Here is a 23775-nt window from a genome sequence, read left to right on the forward strand (position 1 = left end):
GAAGGAGACCCTCAGGGTTATACAGTGGAGGGGGTAGAGAGAGAGGAGGGGAGGGGAGGGGAGAGGTGGGGAGGGGGGAGGGTGGAGGATGGGAAAGGCAGCGGAGCACAACAGACACTAGGATGGCAATTTGTAAATCAATGGATGTGTAACTGATGTGATTCTGCAATCTGTGTATGGGGTGAAGGTGGGAGTTCATAACCCACTGAATCAAATTGTCGAATATGATATGTCAAGAAATTTGTAATGTTTTGAACAACCCACAATAAAAAATTAAAAAATAAAAAAAAATAAAAAAATAAAGAAAAACGGAAACAAAACCAGGCTTCCTCGTTGTTCCTCATAAGTTCAATATTCCTGAAGCTACTCACAAGTTTCACATTTACAATGTTCATCCCATATCCACAATAACAACCTTGCTGACCCATGCTGTACTTTAGTTCTCCTAGGCAAATGTTCTGCCATTAGAGATCTGTCTGTTTCCTTACTGGAGAAACTCAGTGTGTCCATTTTCTCTCTCATACAAAATGACTGGCTTAGATTACACTTGGTTCAGAACATTGAACTCAAAAGAAACTTAAGCACAAATGTGGTCTTTAAATGAAATGATTAAATAAAATTGTGGTACCCAATCATAGACTTCAACTTACTCCTCAAAGAACATTTTTGTGCCCTACAACCAACCTCTCCTTTCAGTGTGCTTTTTCTGGAAAGACCAAAGCTGGCTGATTTCTCACTGACTTCCTTTGATACACTTGGGAAGGGCCTTTACAATTCTTTTCTGTAGTCTCCATGCTTCCCTCCTCTGACTTCTCCCCTCCAGCCCTCACCAGTTGCAGGACCATCTCCTATTTCCTAGTCAGTGCTGTTGACCTCCCTCCCAGAATTTCCTGCTGGTGACTCCAATTCCCCTGGCCCACAGTCAATTCTCATCCTTGTTTCCATTAATTTCTCTTTTTGCATCACATAGTCACATACGCTATAACTCCTGTTTTTCAAAATCTTCTTGTTTTCTGCACAAAGACTTCTCCAACTGAAAATGAACGAATGACATCCATTCCTCCAAATCTGAACCTTTCCTCATAATGTGTTTGTGTACATAAAATAATTTTTGTTTTTAAAAATTGTAACTTGAAGTTTATTTTCATTTTTGATGAAAAATTGTCAGTTTCTCCTGCATTTACCATTCTGCATGCATATGCAGTGAAGGATAGTCAGGAACTCCAGCAGTAGGTCTGGAATCTTTACACTGGCAATTGTGTGCTGGGCTGCTGAAGCCAGGATAAGCATACAGATTTCTACATCTTGTTTGACCTGTCATGGTATTTAGCTGCTGTATGACAGAATGACATAACCTGACCTCCATTCTGGAGGCTGAGAAGCCCGAGATCAAGTGGCTGGCAGATGAGGTGTCTGCTGAGGGCTTTGCAGTTCATATGCAGTGCCTCCTTGCCATGTCCTCATTGGGTGGGAGGGGAGAATTCTTGTCCCTTTGGCTTATTATAAGGGCACAAATCCCATTTAGGAGGGATCCATCTTCATGGCCTTATCACCTCCAAGCACATCGAGAATTAGATCCGAATATGAAATTTGGGGGGACATCAATGTTCAGTCCACAGCAGACACCAGCTTCAGTAGTCACCTCTTGAATTAGTTCACAATAGTTTGTAGTTGTTTTAAAACTCTGGTAGGGAACTCTTAGTGGAACTGAATTTTAAAATACTAATATGAAGTAAGGGAAGGCAAACTGTGCTTTGAAAATTGACAGATGTTCTCAGATACAATATTTGCTGAACCACACAACTCCTTGTTACACATATTTACAAAGTCAAAAAGTCAAATATGTTCCCTTACCCTAACACATATGAAGATAACCCATGGGATGCTGCACATTGTGGAGACAGGATAAGGCTTGTTTCTTTCAAGTATTTAAAAAATTTAATCGTGGTGGAAAACATAACGCAAAAGTCACTGTCTTAACCATATCTCAGTGTTCAGTTCAGTAGCCCTGTCTGCTTCACATTTGTGGTTCTACAAGTCTTCAGCTCTTTCTCATCTTGAAAATCTGGGACTCTGCACCCATTAAGCAACAGCTTCTTTTCCACTCAGCCCCTGCCAACCACAATTCTTTTTTTCCACATTTTGACTCCTTTAGATACCTCATATACATAGATTAAATGATATAGCATTTGTGTTTTTATAACTGGCTTCTTTCATGTATTTCAATGTCCTCAAGTTTTATTCATGTTGTAGAATATATCAGAATTCCCTTCTTTTTTAAAGTGAATTATACCCCATTGTATGTATATTGTATATTTTGTTGATCCATTGATCCATTCACGGGCATTTGGTTGCTTCTGCTTCTTGGATATTATGAATAATGCTGTCATAAACATGGGTGCTCAAATATATCTTCAATACCCTACTTTCAATAGCCTTAGCTAGATAACCATAAATGGAATTAATTGCTCCTTCATATGATAGTTTTATTTTTAGTTCTTTTGAGGTATTTCTATACTGTTTTCCATAGTGGCTACAACATTTTGCAAACTCACAAACAATGAGCAATAATTATAATTTCTCCACATACTTGCTAGAACACGTTATTTTTGTTTAATTGATCATAGCCATCTTAATGGATAGATATTTCATTATAGTTTCAATATTTCTTGGTGATTAGTGTGCAGTCTTGTCCTTTTCTTGCTCACAGGCCCATGTAGGCTTAATAGTCTATCTGATGTCTTGACTTTTCCCTGGGCATATGGAAGGAAAGAGTTGGCACTTAAAAAAAGTAATAAATTATATCCATGTAAAAATTTTAAATGGTCAAACTAGCTAACATTTTCTTTCTGTCTTCAAGGTCAATGTTTTCAGTTAAACAAAACTTCCTTGAGGGTAACAAGTTATATCTTTTCACTCCTGAATTTCTGACACCTTTTGTAAAGCCTGCCTCTTGATGGGTACCCGAGAAAAATTTGCTAAATGAATATAAAGTCTGGATGAAAGAAATTCTTTCTCACCATCTGTCACGCCCTTAGCAGAGCTCACTCTTTAAATCACCTTTCCATAGACTTCCTTTGGATTTCTTTGTTCTTCAAGTATTCATCTATGTTTTACCTGGGGCCCATTATCTCATAGGCAAGAGCCTCTATTATTAGTGGCATTGAGAATTTGCACAAAATGCTTTACACACTGCAGGAACTTCAGTTACCTACCTGGAGGCAAATATCACAAATTAGACAGTCTACCCGGGACAAAACATATTTTCCATTCTAAAATGCTTTCTTTCTAAGAGTGAGTAGATGCATGTTTCTGTTTCTTGCGATAATCATTGCTAGTTTTCAGAATATAATAAAGTTTATAAAATGTAACAGAATTATGGCAAGAGAGTGTGTTTATGTAATTTTAAGGGCCATGAGAGGGACAACCCAGGCCACAGGAACAGTACTGACTGCTTAAAAATTAAATGGTCAATCAAGGACTCCTGGCTTGGGCACCTAGCCCCTTCCTGTATTCTTGCCTGCCTCGTACTTATCATCACACAGACTCTCTTCTGGGAACACAGTCAAGTTTCCTTCTTCCTAAAAGGAAGCAGGAGAAGAGAAAATCATTTTCCTCATCTATTTACTGAGTCACTCAGAGCAATGGTGCTGAACTGAACTCTCTGGGGGGATATGAATATATTGAAATTGCATAGAGCATTCCATGATTACTAACATTGTTCTGGGGAAAGCGCCACTGAACTAGAGAGAGTTTGAGTCTCTTCTGAGAACAAAGATTGTCTAAGCAGGCAAACAGAGACAATGTTGCCTGGTGACTTGGGGCGTAGGTTTTGGCCTCTACCAAACCTTATACATCATTGCCTCTGAAAGTGTCACTCTTAAGTCAATATTCCTTTGAGCAGAACCCAGTTCCTGCAGTTAATGGTTATGCATTAGTGCCTGTGCTTACGAAAGTAGAAAATTGTACAAAAGTCATATGGATTTTCCAAACAAGTATCAGCCACATGAGAACAGTCTGCTAAGATTCTAAGGACAGTTTTCACATAGAGAACATCAAGTTCTCACACAAAGCATTGAGCTCAGAGGAGACCAGAGTGAAATTTTTAATTGCAGAGTGAAAGATTTTTAATAGCAGAACAATTAATAAGCATTTATTTCTGCCACATTCAAATACCATGCACTATTCCCTGGCCTTATTTTCTCCTTCATGCATCCTGTACATTTCCACCTAATCGGTCTTTCTTCCCAATGCTTTCTTTGTAGGACACTGTCAATAGATCAGGTCAAGCTCATCTTCTCCTCCACCTCTACCTTAGCCTACAATCTTGTGGACACTGCCTAGGGAAATTGTTTTAGTCACTGTTCCCTTAAATATTTTCTCAAAGTTCCAATCCATACTTGGTTCTCACCATGAAACCCACTTAAAACACACTCCACTATTCTCTCCATATAAGCTTTATTTTTCAAGATCTGATCAAATCTATCTTCATTTAAAAATTCCTCCAAACCTTCTATGCCTACAATACTATCTACTAATGAGCTATCACAACCTGAAAAAAACATGGAGGAAACTTGATTGGATATTACTCAATGAAAGAGGTCAGTCTGCAGAGACAAATTGTGATTCCCACTATATGGAATTCTAGAAAAGGCAAAATGATGGAGAGAGTAAAAAGGTCACTGTTGGCCAGTGGATTAGATAGGTGGTTGGAACACAGTGGATTTGGGGGCAATGCAGTTATTTTGTATGGTGAGATAATGGTGGACACACATCATATATTTCACAACACCAGAATGAGCCTTAATGCAAACCACAGACTTTGGATAGTACTGATGTGTCAGTGTTGGCTCATCAGTTTTAAAGTGTGTGTCACTCTGGTGGGGGATGTTGATAGTGAAGGATGATGCGGCTGTGGGGGCTAAGACCATATGGGAACTCTTGGTCCTTTATGCTCAATTTTGCTGTGAATCTAAAACAGCTCTTAAAAAAAAAGGTATATATCTCCTTACTAAAAGTACTCATAGCATTGGTGTTCTATGTAATGCATACAGCCAACAAGAAAATCTATTCTTTAAATGTTTCCTATTAAGATTTTATGCATTAATTTTCTATTTCTAATGGAATATTATTAATTATGCTAAAAATAAATCAAGGAAATAGGATGGACAACAATTTTTAGAGGCTGGGAAGGGAAGTAGGGGATCTCTGTAGTATAGAGCATGAAGATAGTGGACTTGTGATTGTGTGCCAGGAGGTATATGAATTAATTGGTCACAGCTCCTGAAACAGACAAGCCCTCCATTGGATCCAGACCTACAGGATTGTTATAAGGATTTATGACCAGGCTGCAGCATGGTACTCTCAACATACACGTACACACACACACACACACACACACACACACACACACAATAGTCACATGTAAGTCCCTGATCAAATCAAGATGCTAGACATTTAAGTTCCTTTTGTGAATTTTAATAATGTAATAAAATATGAATGATTATCAAACATTGTGTAATTAATCCTCAACCATGTTAATGGCTAGAGTTACAGAATCATTCTAATTTTGCAATATTGTATTTTCTTAGGATCTTTGAATCTCTATTTTATAAGAATAAACATTTGTTTCTACTTTAGTTTTCTAAAACATGCATTATATTTATAAATAATATTAAGACTAATACTATATTCAAATAGACTTCTCTAACTTAAATAAAGACAATTCAATTGTACACATATTTATACATGAATGGAAGTTCTCTTTAATTGTGGTTCAATTTTTAACACAATAGCATGGATATTTTAGAACTTTTTAATAAGCATGTGGTTAAAATATATACAGATACGTGTTCATTATTTCTCTTGCAATAGAACACCAAACTCCAAAATATGGGCAGAACATAAATGTTGCTCTGTTATCCATGTTTCCTTCATTTGAACTTTCCATCTCAGACAGTGTAAAGTCAAGAGAAAAATGATTTTTTAAATTACTTTTCAACTGTCTTAAAGAGATGGTTGTCTTCTCTACTACTTCCTCAAAAACCAGGGATTCATCCCTGTTCAGTTTTTCCTTTATATTCCATTACAAATGAACCAAACACAACTAGCACAATTTTCATGGTGGTAACATATTCCATTTATAGTACCTTCTAGAAAGCAAGAAATACCTTAAATTCATCTCTTTAAACAAGAGGTTTACTGTCCCTATTGTAAAATTCTGTCATAAATAGGTCAGAATTCACCCTACACATCTTTTTCACAGGAACATGAGTTCTGCTAGACTTACGATTCTCTTAATCCTAACACAGATTGAGTGGGAACTTTGCACCCAAAATTTCTCATTATGACCAAATCCAGTAATTCCATACACACAAGAATTTTATTTTAGAGGTTAAATCAAGATCATTATTAGTAAGATGCCAAGGTGGGAAAAAAAATGTCTATTTAGTTTCCAAATATTTAATCTTTTTAAAAAATGTGTTGAGTTTTTTATTATCAATGTTCAAAATATTTTCACTATAGGAGCTGACCACTAACTGAACAGGGGATTCTGAAGAACACTCGCACATGTAAACAAAGCCTGCCCCACACTCAGATCTACCCAGGCCCAGGGATCACTCCGTCTTCACCTGCAACTTTTCCTCTTGTCTCTCCTCTCTGGATGACTTCAAGGAAACTGTTCCTATTGATTGGTCTCAAATTCCAAGCACTTCCTGACTCCTTAATTGATGCAGTTGTTTTCTCTATATGTTTATATTATACTTACAAGTATAGAGCCCTGGGGACTACTCAGTCACCAGGGACTTGGCATAGAGGCTGTGTAACAAGGTGTGCTGACACTTACAACTGATTTTCCATTTTCCCCCTCAGAGGGCCTGACTATTAGTTGGCCTTTTTAGTTGCAGCAGCAAATTGGATTCATCAAGTAAACGGAAGAGCTAATTTATGAAACCAAATCTGAAAGTTTATGAGATTCCATCTGGAAATTTACACATAGCAAGTATAGGATCAATGTGTATCCATTATGCAGGAGGGTGGACTGATGGATTTTTTTTTTACTGTAATAAAATGTGAAAATAACAATCATTCTTTTAAAGAGTTAGGTGAATTCATGATTGGTGGCTAAATAAAAGTGATCAAAGAATCAAGTTCTTGGGATTCTACCTCTAAACTTTTGCTTTTGATATCAGTAAAAAGCAATGCACCTTAAAAATTATCTTGGAGAAACCAAAAATTTTACTTCCTATGGCAATTTGTGCGGGGGGATATTTTCTTGGTGTTTAACCAATTCAGTGACTAGTAACAGGCCCATTTCCTTCTTAGTAAAATTTATGTTTATATTTACTACCTGCTGTTAGTAAGCTGATGGTTTCCTACCATAGTAAACTTCTAGCAAAGAAGGATTTTTCAAGATTTCTGTCCTCCACTCAGAAATCTATAATAGCTATACTCTTCCTATGTTTTGGTAGTGTTCTGAAAGTACTGTTTACAGACTGTAGCTTTGTTCTTTAGATAAAACCAAAATGAGTATGGTTTAGCAGAATGCCACGGTACATTGCTGTGATTCCCAGCAACTCAGAGGTTGAGGCAGAAGAATGTCAAGTTCAAGGCCAGTCTTGGCAACCCTATTTCAAAATAAAAAATAAAAACATCTGGGATATAGTTCAGTGGTAGTGCATCCCTGGGTTGAATCTCTGGTGTTGAAAAAAAAAAAAGTGTGTCTGTGTGTATATGTGTGTGTGTGTAGATATATTTTTGAGGAACCATTCTTTCTGATCTTATTTCAATTTCTTTGTCCTGCAGCTGACATTTCCTCCACTGTTATTTGTCCTTGTTCTAGGAATGCCTAGGTTTCAAAAATAATCTGGAATTGAGAATCCCAATTCTACCTCTAAAAAAAACATAAACAACATTGCAGACAATTACTCTACAGAGATTTGAAATGATATTTCGTAAAAGGACAGAACACAGAGGCCCACTTATGTTGTACACTTCAGTTTTATTTTGCCTGAGCGTACAAGCTGCAGTGCTTGACCTTTCAGAAGCAGCAGTGAACACATACCAAATGCCATGCAGTCCCACAAGCTGGAGACCTGCATGTGGTGTTGATACTCCTTCCCCTTCACTGCTATGTACAGGCAGTCAACACCGACTGTTTGACCTCTCAAATATTTCTCCAAACTCTCACGTGTCTCTCCAGTCCAGCATTCTCCCATCTCCACTCCCGATGCCCCACATGACAATTCCCTCTCGGCTGGTTTTGCAGAAGACAAACCCATGTCTTGTATCCTACCTGCCACCTTCCTTTCTATTCTTCACACTTAGTCAAGAGTGCTCTTTCTGAGCTTGTACCTGATTGTACATGTTTCCATCTAAAAAGATTTAATGGCTTCTCCTTGCTTTTAAGCAAAGCCCAAGACACTCCAATGATCGCCTCATTGGCTCATGGCTGGCACCGAACTTTCATTATTACTGCTCTCATCTTCGCACTCTGCATTCTCATTTCACTGATTTTTGCCTTTAAATGTCCTGTCCCTGCCTCGGGAGCTTTGGACAGGACACCACCCTTTCCAGGAATATTCTTCATGCTGTTAATGAACACTGATGTTTCAAATCTTGTCTCAGAGTTTAATATTTTCCTTTACCAACTAGCTAGGTTGGGCATGTCTATGTGTGCTCACAGAAATCATTCCTTTTCTTGGGAGAACTTGTCTTATTTTGTAATAATATGATCATTGGTGTAAACCTTGGTCTCCCTCACTAATCTATACGCTCCAAGAGAGGATGGACTGTATCAACGTACGCCCATTACAATATCTCAAGACCAGCCCTGGAAAATGCTAGAACTTCACCAAATATACTTACCTGGTAAATGAATATATGAATTTTAGATGTCATAATTTTAGAATAAGTAGAAGGTTGTTCCTATGTGTTCACAGTTCTCAGATTTTCCAATTTATTTTCCAATATCTAGCACTGAAAAGTTAGTATTTGTAATGGTAGAGTTTATTCACCAATTTTTTAATAATTATGATTCTTCCCATTTTGTAGTCTCATACTCTCAACCAACAACCTAGAAAGTAAGATGATATCATTCCTTCATTCCTGCAAAGTGTCCTACCACAATATGAAAATAATTCAGTGCTAATTTGGAGAGAATTAAATCTTTGGCCAAGTGAACTTGAAGGGCTTCAGCTTCGTCCTAGCGGGAGTTATTTGACCTCGAGGTGGACATTCTCTGCTTCCCAATGGCTCTTTTCCCCCAGAATGTATTGCCTCTCTTCTTACTTTCCTAGCCTCTCTCATCAGCCTTTGATGTTTATCCTTTCATGTTAACCTTTAGAAATATCAAACAAGTTGTTACCAGAACCCGGGGAATCATGGTTGATATGTTTCTCACTAATAAAGCAAAATCAAAAGGAAAAAAAATCCTTAGGATTTCATTATAACACTTCAATGGACTTCCTCTGTATTCCACATTCTTGGTGATGTTTATCAGATACTTAATTCTCTTTTAATCCAAGAAAATGATTGATTTGATACTCTGGAAAAAATGAGGAACTTTTCATTTGGTTCACATTTTCAGCACCATTATCTTCATGAATATTTACCACACAGCAGAATGACGCAGGTGATGTATGGTGTGGGAAAAGTGACAGTGTCTCTGTCTGTTGCCTAAACCATTGTGCCCTCTGAGATGCAGAATCATCCTCTAGGAGGACCATGGTGTTGCTTTCCATTCTAGGGCCTTTCAACAGCATTATTGGATCAAATAAAACAAATGCCAGTGGCCTTCGGAAATCATAAGCCTCAAAAGAAAGTATTATTACTTGATCAATGTGCTATTTTAGGAGTTTGTGGAACCTTCTCATCATTCCTTTATTTGTCTGTGAATGTTTGCACTTTAATAAAGTTACTTTTTGATTCACCTGTTTTGTTTCTTTTTTTATGTATACATACCCACGGTTTAGATGGGATATGATTTTATTAGGAGACATCATCCATGGTGCCTGTGGTTAATACAGTAAAGTGTAATGGAAAAGTCTAGTTTAAAATGAGGTATAAAGAAGAGAAAGCAAAATAAGCTTGTAGATGCATCATGAAGAAATAAGCATAAGGACAGAGATGTGAGCTGGAGGAACAGAATTAAAATATGATTCAGCAGGTTAAGTGGAGGGAAAACTTGATGAAAACTTGTCTATATTCTAGAGAAACAGATTTAACATTATAGAACCAGTTGGGGCATATTTTTATATATAGATTTAAAATTTCTTACTTGACTTTAATAAGAAAAGTCATAAATGTGAGAGGTTTTTCCACCCCAAAGTGTTTAGACAATATCAATAGTGCTTAGTTGAATGAGCCATTTAGTTGGATTAGTAATTATCTGTACTGATGATCAAGTGACTCAGTGATAATAGCAATGGCCACAAAACCTGGCATGACAGTAATTGTTCATTACTTGGGCACCTGAGATCAGGTGGGACCTAGCTGGGTGTCGCTGAAGACCTTGTCTTTGACGGGGGCCCTTGGTTTTGCCCCACTTTCTCCATCCTCAGCCATCCTGGAGAGGACAAGGACCATCACACACACACTTGTTAAGACTTCAGTTCCTCCATCTTGGCTCACAAGGACAGGACTGGGCCCACTGCATGCTAAAGGTTATTGATTTGGAGAAATGGATGAAGCACTGGGGTCAATTTTGCAATTAATCACATCTCCCAAAAGTAAGTTCTCTCAATCATAAATAGCATGATAAGTGAGAAGATTTAAAAAATAATTACATTTATCTTGCTCAGATGAATGCATGTGGGCAAGTCACTTAACCCCTCAGTGTCTCAGCTGCTTCATATCTAAAATGGGGAATTAGAACTACTACCTTAAGACACAGCGAAGATTCAACTAGTGGATTATGGAAAATGTGTAGAACAAGACCTGATATAAAAGTGAACACGATTTCCATGCTAAGATAATTATCCTCATTATTACTAATGTGGAGGCATTTACTGTTGAATTCTGACAAGTCTGTGCGGATGATACACGTTGTCTCAATACTTCCTTAAATGTATTTAATTTGCAATATTTTTTGCTAATATTTATAGCAATGGTACCATCTGCTCATGTTATAAGAATTACAATTTTAGGAATTTATACATGTCTATATTCTAGAGAAACAGATTTAACATTATAGAACCAGTTGGGACATATTTTTATTTATAAATTTAAAATCTCTCACTCATAGATATGCCGTAAATACTTCAGATTTTTGTTCCCATTCTCTTGTTTTTATAAATTTTGTATGGATGTTAACAAATGAGTAGCACACTTATGCCTAATGCCAACTTAAATGAAATTTTTCAAAATGTTGTGAGCTTTTATTAATTTGTTCTATATGGTAATGAGAACATATGCCAATACTTCTTAAGCCTTAATGTGGATACTGGTACAATCCAGGATTTTATAAAAATGTAAATTCTGCTGGATGAAAATAGGTCTGGAGTGGACCTGGAATTCTGCATTGCTACTAGTCCCTGAATACCACACTTTAATATATTTATATTTAATATATTTACTTTTTAATGCATGTTTAAAACATATCATAAATGTTTATATTAAGTTAATGAAACATTAAATCAATCAATATTTAGTAATTAAAATAAATTATAAAATATTTAAGGATAACATGATAAACCTAAAATAAAATATAATATTTAGTATATTAATATATTTAAAGATGTGTTCATCTCTAATGCAACATCTTTACTGGTGAAAATGCTTTCATTTGCAATTATGTTTCCTTGGAAACTACTTAAGTTAACAGCATTTGGCCCTGTAAATATAAGTATTTGTGGAGATTGCTTTGTTAGTGAGAATATACTTAAATTCACTGACTCCTGTTATCAAATCAAAGCTGTCTCCTTAATGCATATGTAATTATATACTTGTTTAAAGTACACACAAATGATCTATTAATTTTTCCCTGTAGGCATTAATCCCAGCCAAATACTATAAATTTTTGATTATATAGAATTTCAGATAAATAAAATGTATGCAAACTTAATTGTCTTCTTTTTGAGTTTTATCTACAAATGTCTTCTGTTTCCAACTTCCTGCCTGAAATCTTTCTAAAAGGTCAGGTTGTTTTTTCTTTATAAGTGATCTCAAGAGCACTCTGCTCATCCTTTTAAAGAACTGGGTAGAGTCAGAACAGTACCTTTAAAAGGTATAATTGATTTTAAAACCATGGAAGAGGAAGAAGGTTGAGTTCTTCCTCTGACCTCAGGTTAACCTCCAGTGGACCATAACTCCAAAAATTAGAGAAGGGAAGAAAAGCAACTGAGAATTCAGATTAAATGAATCATTAGAATTTCCATCTAAAGTGTGTCTAATTAAGTTGAAACTTGCTAAGAATAATTAAATAACAACCTTGTTCATGATAACAATTAGCATGAATTGCACTTTTTGACTCATAAGTTACACTCAATTTATATTTTGTAAAATTATTTTTTCACTTCTCTTATTTCATGTTTACAAAATATTCATGTGACTTAATATCTTTTAAATAAGAATTTAGAATCCAAGACTTCTTGTCTCTCCCACTGCTTACTCTTCAGATGAAAAACTCCTCTAAGTAGAAATCCAGAATCAGAAACATTACTGGATTGTTGGTGGAAGGAGACTGGGGTTTTTTGATGACTGTAAAAATATAGAAGTCAGTAAAATATTCATAGATTTTACTTAACGTGTATTTACTATGTGCTACTTGCTACTGTATGTCTAATATCATTTCTCTCTTCTCTTTTTCATCTATTTTGGAATTGCTTGTGTTCTGACAATGCTGTAACTTCATCAGAATGACTCTGGCACAGGTCATTGATGGGCCAACTCAGAAACAGGAACAAACACAATTTTCATTTAGTCATAGATCCCACCCAGATGACACAATTAACTAAATGGAACTTATGGGATACTGAGTATTCTTATTGGGAGCCCAGACTCACAGAAAAACACAAAGACTTTTACAAGGATCAAACTTGAATGAAAAGTCTTGTTCAGAGTGCAAATCACTGGGTACACAAAAATGCGTGCAATCTAAGTTTAAGGTGGGAAACTGAGCTCCTTCGGGGTTGGGTGATGGATTGACTGCCCCTGTACCAATTACCTCGGGTGGAAAGTCCTTGAACTTACCTTAAACCAGGATCAGCACACTTTTCTAGCAAAGGTCCATTTAGGCCCTGTGGGGATTAATGAAACTGAAGCAGCTGAGGAGGGCCTCCCCGAACGGTTCTTGTAAAAGCTCAGAAAGGTGTCAGACGTGTCACTCAGAGTAACTAGCATAAGTTTATTAGAAGGGATAGGAAAAGGGAAAGGAGACACTCTCAAGGGAGAGAGAGGATCCTGTCAGATGGAAGAGCAGATGGCATGCCTCTCCTGCCCTCCAAGTTTGGGGGGCTCCCAAGGAAATTTTCGGGGCCCTCCCAGGTCCTCTTTTTGACTTTTGACCGATAGCTCAGGACCCGCACTGACCACCTTGAAGAGATGGTATGGCACTCAGAGAGTCTGGGATCTCAAGGACACTTAGCACCCCTATTTTTGTTCCAACGTTCTGCCCCCTTACTTGGTTTACTACCTTTGAACCCCCCTCAGCAAGCTTTCTCTGTCAAGGTCTTGATGTTTTGCTTGCTGTGGCAATTGAGGCTTGTGACATAGTTTAGGTGACAGGAAAGATTCAGGCCACCAACTAGGGTGTGACATGATCTTGAAAGTAACTTTTCCTTATGGGGATGTATCTGTGGCTGGGGGAGGTTTGGACATCCAGGTCCCCATCTCCCAGGTGCTTGCCTGTCAGAGGCTCCCTGTGGTCTTCCGTCGCCCCTCCTTGCCCTTTCTTGGCTCGCTCATTCATGGCTGAGCATCGACCTGACAATAGGACCTCTGCCTCTGCTACTCTGAACTTATTAGCACGATTTGGTCTTAGACCATACGCAATCAAGTACGGAGGCCCTTCCTAGACATGCCTGTTCCCCTTCTTCCTGCATGATCAGACATGTACTGAGGATGCCTGATCTACCTCAGAGGTGAGGCGTTTGGACTCCATAGGAAAACATGACATACAGTACAGGGGTCTGTGAATTGGATTCTGGGCTCAGTAAAATTAAGCTGGTCTAAGCTGGAAGCCTTCTTGACCATCCCTCATCCTTCAAGCATTATTTTAATATATCTCCACACTAAAACCCTCCTGCTTCTGAAATGACAGTTTGCAATTTCCAGAATGATAGCTTACAACCCCCGTAACTTGCCATATGTGGTCAATAACAGGACACAGAGAGGTCTTGTAGCCAGAGTTGTCACAGGGGTATGGGGAGCTAATGCTCCAAACCTCGGGTTTTGTGTCCATATGAAAGAAAATTTAAAATCAAACACAAAAAGACAAGCAAGAGTATTTTATTATGGGTGAAAGTAAAATAAGGCTCCAGCAAAGAATACTCTCTCTCCAGAGAGAGAGGGTGGGATGTCACTGAGCAGAGAACAACAAAGAGATCTGCTTCCAAATTTATTACTGTCTGATGTTTACCAAGGGAACTGGGGTCCCCCTTCTGCACTTTCCACCAATCAGGTGTTCAACTCCTTCCCTTCGTAGTGGAATTTTTCACCCTAGTTGGTCATCACAGAGTTGGAGAGCAACCCATTCAGGGGGCTTCATCTACAAGTCAATCCTATATTTATGCAGGTGCTAGATAAGACTTCCCCTTATGGCCTGTGCTACTGAAGAACTTTCCCTCTGATACACATGGAGAAGCCCATGGCCATAAGCCCTAACTGTACAATGACCCCAGTTAACCCTATCAGGAAATAGCCCCCTCGATCTTTCCTTGTTGACTCATTTCTTAATTGGCTCCCTTTGTTTCCACCTGGTGTTCTCAGGGTTAGTATACCTGTTTTGGGTCTCCAATTCACTTGATGGTTCATTAAAAGCAAGTCAAAGAACCCCCGAGACCCTGCTCCCACTTGTTTTTGTAAATATGGTTTTATTGGAAAACAGGCACTGATAATAACCAATAACCATGCTATTGGTTCACATTTCACAACTTATTGCTAACCACTACCTAACAGAGTGAGGCCTTCCTGGTAAAATCATCAATTTCCCACCCATTTGTCTGCTTGCGGGTCCCTCCCCACCCTGTAAGTCTAAATAATCTTACTCTTTCTGCTTAATCGGGGTGGGGGTCATATTCGGAGAACAGAGACTCCGGGTTTCCCTCGTCACTTGCCATTGAATAGAGGAGGCTTGTCACTTCATCCAGTTGTTCTCAAGTGTCATTACTGGCTCCACTCTGGGGAAAAAGAACCCAAGATTTGGGGTAATTATCAGTGCCTGTTTTCCAATAAAACCATATTTACAAAAACAAGTGGGGGCTGTGTTTGGCCTGAAGACTCCAGTTTACCTGCCCACTAGGTTAGATACTTAGGGTCACTTTAAGTTCTGAGGTTGTGATTCTGGCAAACCATCTGGGTCAATTCATTTCTTAGGTGTTGGGGAACAGGGTCCCCTCTTTCCTCCCCCTGATCCTTTCTTTCTGAAGGCAGAAGCCTGTCTTTGCACCTGCAAGTGGCCCATCAGGCTGTTCCCTAAACAAAGACATTTCCCTGAGCAGAGGAATTCTTTGCTACTGTTAAGATAGTAAGTACCCCACAGATGGTGCTTCCATTTCAAAACCAGCCACAATCTAAAAGGAGATACGAAATTTCTGTTTTAATTGAAGCGTTTTTCTCGTCTCTGATTTGATGATTTACATTGGCAATGGTGCAAATTAATACTTAAGCTTCTGTTGGAGCTGAACTGTTGTTGGTTTTGTTGTTGAGGTGGTGGTGGTTCTAAATATAGGCAGGCAAGATGAGGAAAAGACACATCAAATTCCTTATCTATCTCATTTTGGCAGCCCCAAAGAGTTTATATTTAAGCCCAAATTTAAATAAGCATTCTCATATTATCACTGCCAGTTTTAGAGAGTTTCACTGTCACAATCATCATATTAGCCAACTGTATGAAAGCCATAAATCAGATTAGAGTGGCATTGGTAAGGACTTGGGGGTCCCTTACTTTTAGTTCATTTCTTGCACTCTCCATTGGACGTCTCAATCTGGAGGCCCACAGGTTTCATCTCAGCACCTTGTCCCACTCAATATTGAAGAAAACAAAAAAGTTTAAGAATTAATCAGGAAAAAAAAATTAATCGCCACCATTAAAAGGAGATCTTATGTGGAAACCTGTATTTCTTACTTTGAAAAATTGAATCTACCAAAGGTCTAAGGCTTTTATTTTCACATTGCAACCAGTCACTCCTGGACTGTTTGCATCAGTCTCTTGTTCTCCCCTGTACAGACCCTGAGCCGGGAGCCATTTGTTCTCATAATAGTGATGCCAGCTTGCTTCACTCCTGTGTTTGCCTGGTCATCACACACATTTGAGTTCATGACCAATGGTGTGCATAATTCCTGAGGATATCATCAATTTCAATTATTTCAGGTTCCACTTATTGGACTTTTTCAATGCCTTCTGTCTCCCTAAAGCATATTGTAGGATTCAAACACAAAACTATTACGGTATCTACTATCAAGAACATTTTTTTTATGTTGATAAATGAAACTTTTACAGGTCCTTTCTAAGGAAACACCTTTTAGAAATTAGCATCAAGGAAAAGCAAAGATTTTCTCTCTTAATTTTTACAACATATTATCTTTCTCTTTTGGTCCCAGCTACCTTACTGTGATTCTGATAGTACTTCTCCTTTAATTGTGCTCTTGATTTTATATATATATAATGTTAGTACTACTAAATTGAACACACACATAAGCTTATTCTGCAAATAACTTTCTAGTTCGCTTTGCAAGAGATTGGAAATCAACACATCAGTGTTAAAGTGTCATTAACTTCTTAAAACCATCCTCCACATGTGAACAGATTTGCATTTAAAAGATACTAATAAGGCCTTGTGATTATTGCCTTGCTTGTTCAATAATTCTTTCTCCCACTTACAAGAGGTCTAATTTGTTTATCAATGTACAACACCCTTTAATCACATTTCTCCAACCCGCCTTCCCATCCACATCATGTACCAGTTTGCCCCACAATGCCTCAGTGTAAACTAATCATAGTTCTCCGAATGTGCCATTACAGGGCAGAGACCTAATGCAGAACTGTGCATCCATGGAGGTCCTCTCTCTTCACTGGTTCTTATGATCATGCCAGAAAGATCTCAGACATGTTGCTCACAACAGCAGGCATGAATTTATGAGAAGATAGGAATAGGAAAAAGGGATGATCTCAAGGGAGAGAGTATGTCTTTGCAGAGAGGAGGAGGACAGCACACCCCTTCTGCCCATCAGTTTTATTGGGGGCCCCAGGGAAGTTTCCAGAATCCTGCCTAAACTCACCTCTTGATTTTGGGCAGCAGGATGACATCAGACTTTCATGTCCTCACTGTGAATGAGCCAGATCACTTTGGCCCATGTTGATGAGTTCTCAGTGGAATCTGTTCTTGCAGATTTTATGGTTAGGGGGAAGTCATCTTTACCTCTCTGAGTTCTAGGATCTGGTCTGTGTAAGGGTCACAAAAGTTCCCCTTTTGGGGGTAGATTGTGTCCTTCTCAGCTTTTTGGGATCTGCATTTCTCCTACAAGTAACAGGTTGTTTGCTCAGAAATGTCACATGTCCTGTTGACTTAAGACAGGCAAGGCTGGAGGTCAATTGCTTTTAAAAAGAAAGTTCCTGGAGGTCAAGAGAGAAACAAGGTAACCTGCAGCCTAGGAACTGCATGGAGGCTTTGATAGCCATGCTTAGGGAGTCAGAAATTTTAAGAAAATAGAGTCCCCCAGTTTTGGCCTCAGCCCCTCAATCACTTTGTCACCCTTTGAATAGACCTCATCAAGATTTCTTTGTGAGGGTCTTGATGTTTTGGTTGCCAGAGTGATTGGGGATTGTGACATAGTTTCCGTGGTAAGGAAGGGTCCATATTACCTGGTAGGGTGCAGCAAGATCTCCAAACAGTAGTTTTCCTTAAGGGGGATGGGAGTGATTGTGGCTGGGGCATGCTCTGACTTGCCAGGCCCCCATCTTCCAGGGGCTGGCTTGTCAGATAAGGCTCCCTGTGGTCTTTAGTCACTCTTCCTTGTCCTTTCCTGCTCACCCAATACATGGCTGACCAGCTGCCAAACAGCAGCTCAGCATTCACTACCAGTTATCTTTCACGAGACCATTTACTCCACCTATAGTCACTGTAGTATTTTAAACACAAGTCTACCATAACAAAGATTGCATTGTACTATCATTTTTTTTTATTTTACTTCTTTTTTGTTTGTTTGTTATTGGGTTTTGGTCTGAATTTTTGTTGTTGTTGTTGTTGTTGTTACTGGAATTAAACCCAGGACACATTACCACAGAGTTCACTGAGTTACATCCCCACCCTTTTTAATTTTTTTTTTTTTGAGGCAGGGTTTCACTAAGTTTCTGAGGTAGGCCTTAAACTTGCAATCCTCCTGCCTCAGCCTCTGTGTTGCTGGGGTTATAGGCATGTGCCAACATGCCTGGCTGAGATGAATGATTAACCTTATTCATTTTGGTTTACCTGGTGTTGAGCCCAATACTTGATATAAAAACTGCAGTTGTGACTAATGATTTAGATTAATTTTGATTTGCTGAAATCTTTTTCTTTTAAGAGAGAGAGAGAATTTTTTTTTAATATTTACTTTTCAGTTTTTCGGTGGATAAAACATCTTTATTTTTATTTTTATGTGGTGCTGAGGATCGAACCCAGCGCCCCGCACATGCCAGGCGAGCGCGCTACCGCTTGAGCCACATCCCCAGCCCCTGAAATCTTAATAGAATTGAAATAACTGGTACGGAGTATATTTTTCTTAACCATAAGTAATAGAGAATTTATTTTAGAATAATTATCAAGTGCTTACCATATGCCGAGTGCTCTTCTAATGTGTATTAATTTATTCAGTCCTTCCAATTTCCTTATTAGTCTATGCTTTTTGTCCTCATTTTAGGGATAAGTAAACTGAAGCCCAAAGAGATTAAGCAATTTCCCCAAGGACATGTGGTCAGTAAGGAGTTGGATCAGGGTTGAACTCTGAAGATTCCATTTACATACTGAAAGTGCATGTGTGTGTGTGTGTGTGCATGTGTGTGTGACATACAAAACCAAAAAACAATAAATGACCTCAACTTTCATTAATTATGTCACTTCTCCTGAGAATGTTTTAGGAACAGATTAGATTCTTGAAAAGTCTTGAGAAAATGTATCAGACAAAAATATCTTTGAATGTTGAGTGTGTGCGTGTGTGTGTGTGTGTGTGTGTGTGTGTTGTAATGATTTATTCAGGGATATAGAGATGGCTGAAAATGTATCAACCAGTCTCCACCATCATTATGAAAGCAGTAATTCTCATTTAAAGATAAGAGAATCACATAGCTGTGAAGTCACAGGCACAGCTCACAAAACCGTATTGTGGAATCAACTTTCTCAAAGTCCTAACACGCAGGTGTACATTTGAAAAGATGTAGTATCAGAAGACCTTAAGGTTTCTACTGGGAATAAACTACTTCCTCCCCATGAAGAGTCTTCATTCACTTTTACCTTTAATTTGGTCAGTTCAGTGTAGAGACAGTGCCTTCCTAATTTGCTGAGGGTGCAAGCAGAACCCGCCATGTTTTGCACATTACTCTGGGTGTGATTAGATAAGAATGAGAGTTAGACTACCCTGTGGGTCTACATTTTCAAAGCTAGAGACCCTAGTGTCTGTGAAGGATAGGAATCAGTGATCCCTCACTGACATGAGTCAGTCCCTGGCCAGGAACTTCATGTACCAGAAAGTAAATGCCAGCTCCCCTGGCCTCCACTGAGTGACCACCAGGTCAGCCTTTACCATCCCTCTCCTGACTGTAGCTCCCCTGGCCTCTACTGAGTGACCACCAGGTCACCTTTACCATCCCACTCATGGCTGGTTTTGAAACAGATTTTAACTAGTAGATCCTAAGCTTAGATGCCTTGCCATGTCTTCATTAAAAAAAAAACAAAAAACAAAAAACAAGTGGCATGTCAAAATCTAACTTATCTGTCCAAGGCTTAGTTTCCACCAACATGGTATGTTTGTTAGTCTCTTAGGACAGGTTAGATTTATTGCATTCCATTTTATTTTATTTTCCTCACCACTCATGTGTGAACATGCACTATTTTGTCAATTTTCCTCTGAGGGAGAGCTTGGACACTGACTCAGTAAGATTCTCACTGATGAGTGAGAGAACCAACAGAAGGATATTTGGAGAAGTGAAATTTAGTGCAAGGCCAAGACATTTGTTTGGATGGGATTTTATTTGAACCTGAGGTAACATCACCTAGAAGAAATGAGAAATGGAGATTTATGCAAATTCCTGTGGGAGGGGGCTAACCCTGTCTTCCAACTATTTTAATCTCATCAGTTGATCACTGTATCTGTCACCTTTGTCCTAAAAAGCATTGGTCATTAACAAAGTCTATTTCCCTTGGAAACTATTACGCTCAGTGAATTGGTTAAAGTTATGAAGAAGACCAAATAAATTATATCCTAATAACGACACAATCTGATAATTCACACGCTTGGGGGAAACACCTAAAAAGAAAATTTCTATATGCTATTATGTGATATCCCTTATAATAGTTAGCATAAATTCAACTCTTAAAGATTCTATTTTTTAGCTCCTAAAGAATGCTTATAAGAACATATTTTTGGAAGAAAAACTAAGGTTATTTCTGCAATGGTAAAATCTATTAAAGTGAAATGAAACCTTATATATATTTCTTAAGTTCAATTATAATTTTTAAAAGATCAGTGACAGTACAACTCTGTTTGCATCTGTAGTTTATATATTTATACAATAGCACAATGCTAAGACTATTTAAAAATAGCTACAAAAACTGGTTAAGTGTCTTCCATGTTCTGTAACTAGGAAGCTTGAATTTTGAGGTTATATTTAATAGAGGTCTATCAGAAATGCATGGAGTTTGCAACTTTATATATTTTATAAACATGCATGTCAGTATATTCATTACCATTCATTCTAAAATAAAAATGCTTATAAGTATATAGAATCATCTGTGAATATTTTTGATATTAATGATAATCATAAATTATCAAACTTTATGCTGTGCATTGATCTATGTACATTATGACATTGAGCCTAATGTAATTTAACACTCTGTATACTTTTCAAAGATATTAGGTGGTTTTCAATCAGGGCAGCTTTTGATGTTTACCTTCAAGAGTTCCAAAGGGAATTTAGTGGAGGGCCAAGTGGAAGGCAAGGGTTGTAAACCCTGGAACTAGGTAATAATTTTCAGCTCTTGTCACTGTGACCAGCTAACATGACTCCTGGCTTCAACTGGTCATACAACAATAGCTCCGGTGACAACCTGTGTGCCAGCTGATTGTCACAATTTTGGTTCAGTTTGTTTCTTTGTAGGGAAAATACACCACCTTACAACACTGAGCTCCAAGGAACAACTGGCCACAATTAGGAGTATCAGATGATCATGTCCATGAAAATATGTCAATCATTATACAGTGTCTTAAGTATGTATTTATTTTTGTTCACTTTATTGTGAATATATGATGCTACTATAATCTCCCTGTTTTTGAACTACTCCTTTAGTGAAAATATTGAATTTTGCTCACATCTTCTATTATTAAATAAAGGACATCCATAGTTTTGCCTGTAAATACTGTATGTATTCACAATAGTATCAGATCTTTTCAATTCATTTGTATTGAAAACAACATGCAAACAATTCTCATGGGAGGAATAGGTGTATCTAGGAATCCTTGCCATAGGGCAGACACTTCTACCATGTTGGATGAGTTTGGGGAGATTAAATTGAAAACACAGTGAAGTTTAGTTCCTTCCTCTAACTTTCTTCTCCTTTTCTCTCCACAGGAACTTTTTACACCTGAATGCAAGTTTAAAGAATCTGTTTTTGAAAACTATTATGTAATCTACTCATCCATGCTATACAGACAACAGGAATCTGGTAGAGCCTGGTTTTTGGGATTAAATAAGGAAGGGCAAGCTATGAAAGGGAACAGAGTAAAGAAAACCAAACCAGCAGCTCATTTTCTACCCAAGCCATTGGAAGGTGAGTGCTGTGTATGCATTTTCCCTATCCACTTCCTTCTTACATTGCAAAGTCAGCCCTCAGCCAGGCTGCAAGGAACCTTCGTGGAGTGTTGAAAATGCTCTTTGTGTTGATCTAGATGATGATAGCACAAATGACTACTTAAGTTGCTCATTTTGATTTGTGAGGTTAGGTGTGCAATTCATTGGTAGAGCTTATGTTTTTTTTTGTGCACGTGTGTGTGTGTGTGTGTGTGACATTTATTTTTCCATGTTGCAAATCCTCCCTGCCTGATTATTCTAATTTCTGAGTAGTTTTAACTAATTAATTGAAAAATAAAATAAAATCAATGATAGTATTACAATTCTATAATGATAGTATATTAGAAAAATAAATTTTGCATATGGAATCAAAAGCATTGCCCATTTTGATATTATCAAGGTAGAGGTAATTACCTACTGGTGAATTATTATAATTACAGAAAATAAAGTAATAATAATTGACTCTTAAAGATAGAATTTGTTGATGTTACATTATCTTCTTCCAAACTGCATAAATTATTATTCATTTACTAAATTGTTTTTCCTTTCTGAAAATAATCTATCTTCATTCACCTACATACAATGGAACCTTCACTTCTCATTTACTTTGATCAGATCGAAGGCACAGGCTATGAAGTTTTGTTAATTAGTTAAAAACTTCTGTACCTTTTTCATTAATGATTATGTCAGAAGGGTCATTTACTTTTATCTATGTAATTTATTTGAGAATTACAAAAAATATTGATTTGAGACTATTCAAAAGTGTTTTCTAAAGGAATAAATGAGAAAGGACAAAAGAGCTCAAAACTCCCTCTGGTCAAGGTCCCTCAGGTTGCTAAAAACAGCTACCTGGACTAAAGGAACCAGAACACCAGGCCCAGCCAGGGTCACACAGAAAGGCAATGGTCCCTCATAACGTCATAGCAAGACCAAGACCTCTGCTGGCCAAAGCAAATCTCTAACATTGCTCTCAAGACCCTTGGCATTTTTTTAAAAAGAAAAGTTCCAATCCCGTGGGGTTTTAAATATTATAATGATTGATTTTTTAAAAATCATATGAGATGTTTGGTGTCATTTTCATTTCTAGTTTTAAAGCCCATAATAATGTTTGGCTTTTAAAGAGCACATAATGTCTATACTTGAAATAATTCTGTTCCTTTTTCTTCAAACTGATTGGTCTAAAATTGATGCTACAATTCTACTGGCTTCACAGGGTTATTGACAGACTCTCCTTGACTAAAGTTTAGTTGGGCTCCTGTTTGGCCTCTAAGCCTTGACCTTGATGTCCTTGTGTCTGGCCTGCATTGTCCAGTTATACAAAGATTCTTGCTACATCAGAGAGAATCTCCCACCCTTACTATCTGGCCATTCTTGATACCTTCCCCCCTCACCTGACCTCCAACACAACTAAAAAATATTTTTAAAAAAAGTGTTTAGACCCCTGTGAGTTCTGTTTAATCAGAATCCTTCCTATCCTGATGCCTCTCCTATTAATATTTCCATCCACTGACCCCACCCCTGCTCCTGGGCCATGCTGTTTCCAGAATGAAGCCCAATTCTATGCTGAGGTCTCTTTC

The 23775-nt window shown here is 37.9% G+C and overlaps 1 protein-coding gene across 2 annotated transcripts in view; it reads left to right on the forward strand.

Annotated features, from left to right (window-relative positions):
• Positions 1–23775, forward strand: part of Fgf14 (fibroblast growth factor 14) — a 339751-nt gene that overhangs the window by 311932 nt on the left and 4044 nt on the right. For both annotated transcript variants that reach the window (XM_048800655.1, XM_015483994.2), the window contains exon 4: positions 21980–22178. In XM_048800655.1, coding sequence (XP_048656612.1) covers positions 21980–22178 — 199 coding nt within the window. The remainder of the gene's footprint in view (positions 1–21979; positions 22179–23775) is intronic.

Source organism: Marmota marmota, unplaced genomic scaffold (assembly GCF_001458135.2).
Source record: "Marmota marmota marmota unplaced genomic scaffold, marMar, whole genome shotgun sequence".
NCBI classification, from domain to species: domain Eukaryota; kingdom Metazoa; phylum Chordata; class Mammalia; order Rodentia; family Sciuridae; genus Marmota; species Marmota marmota.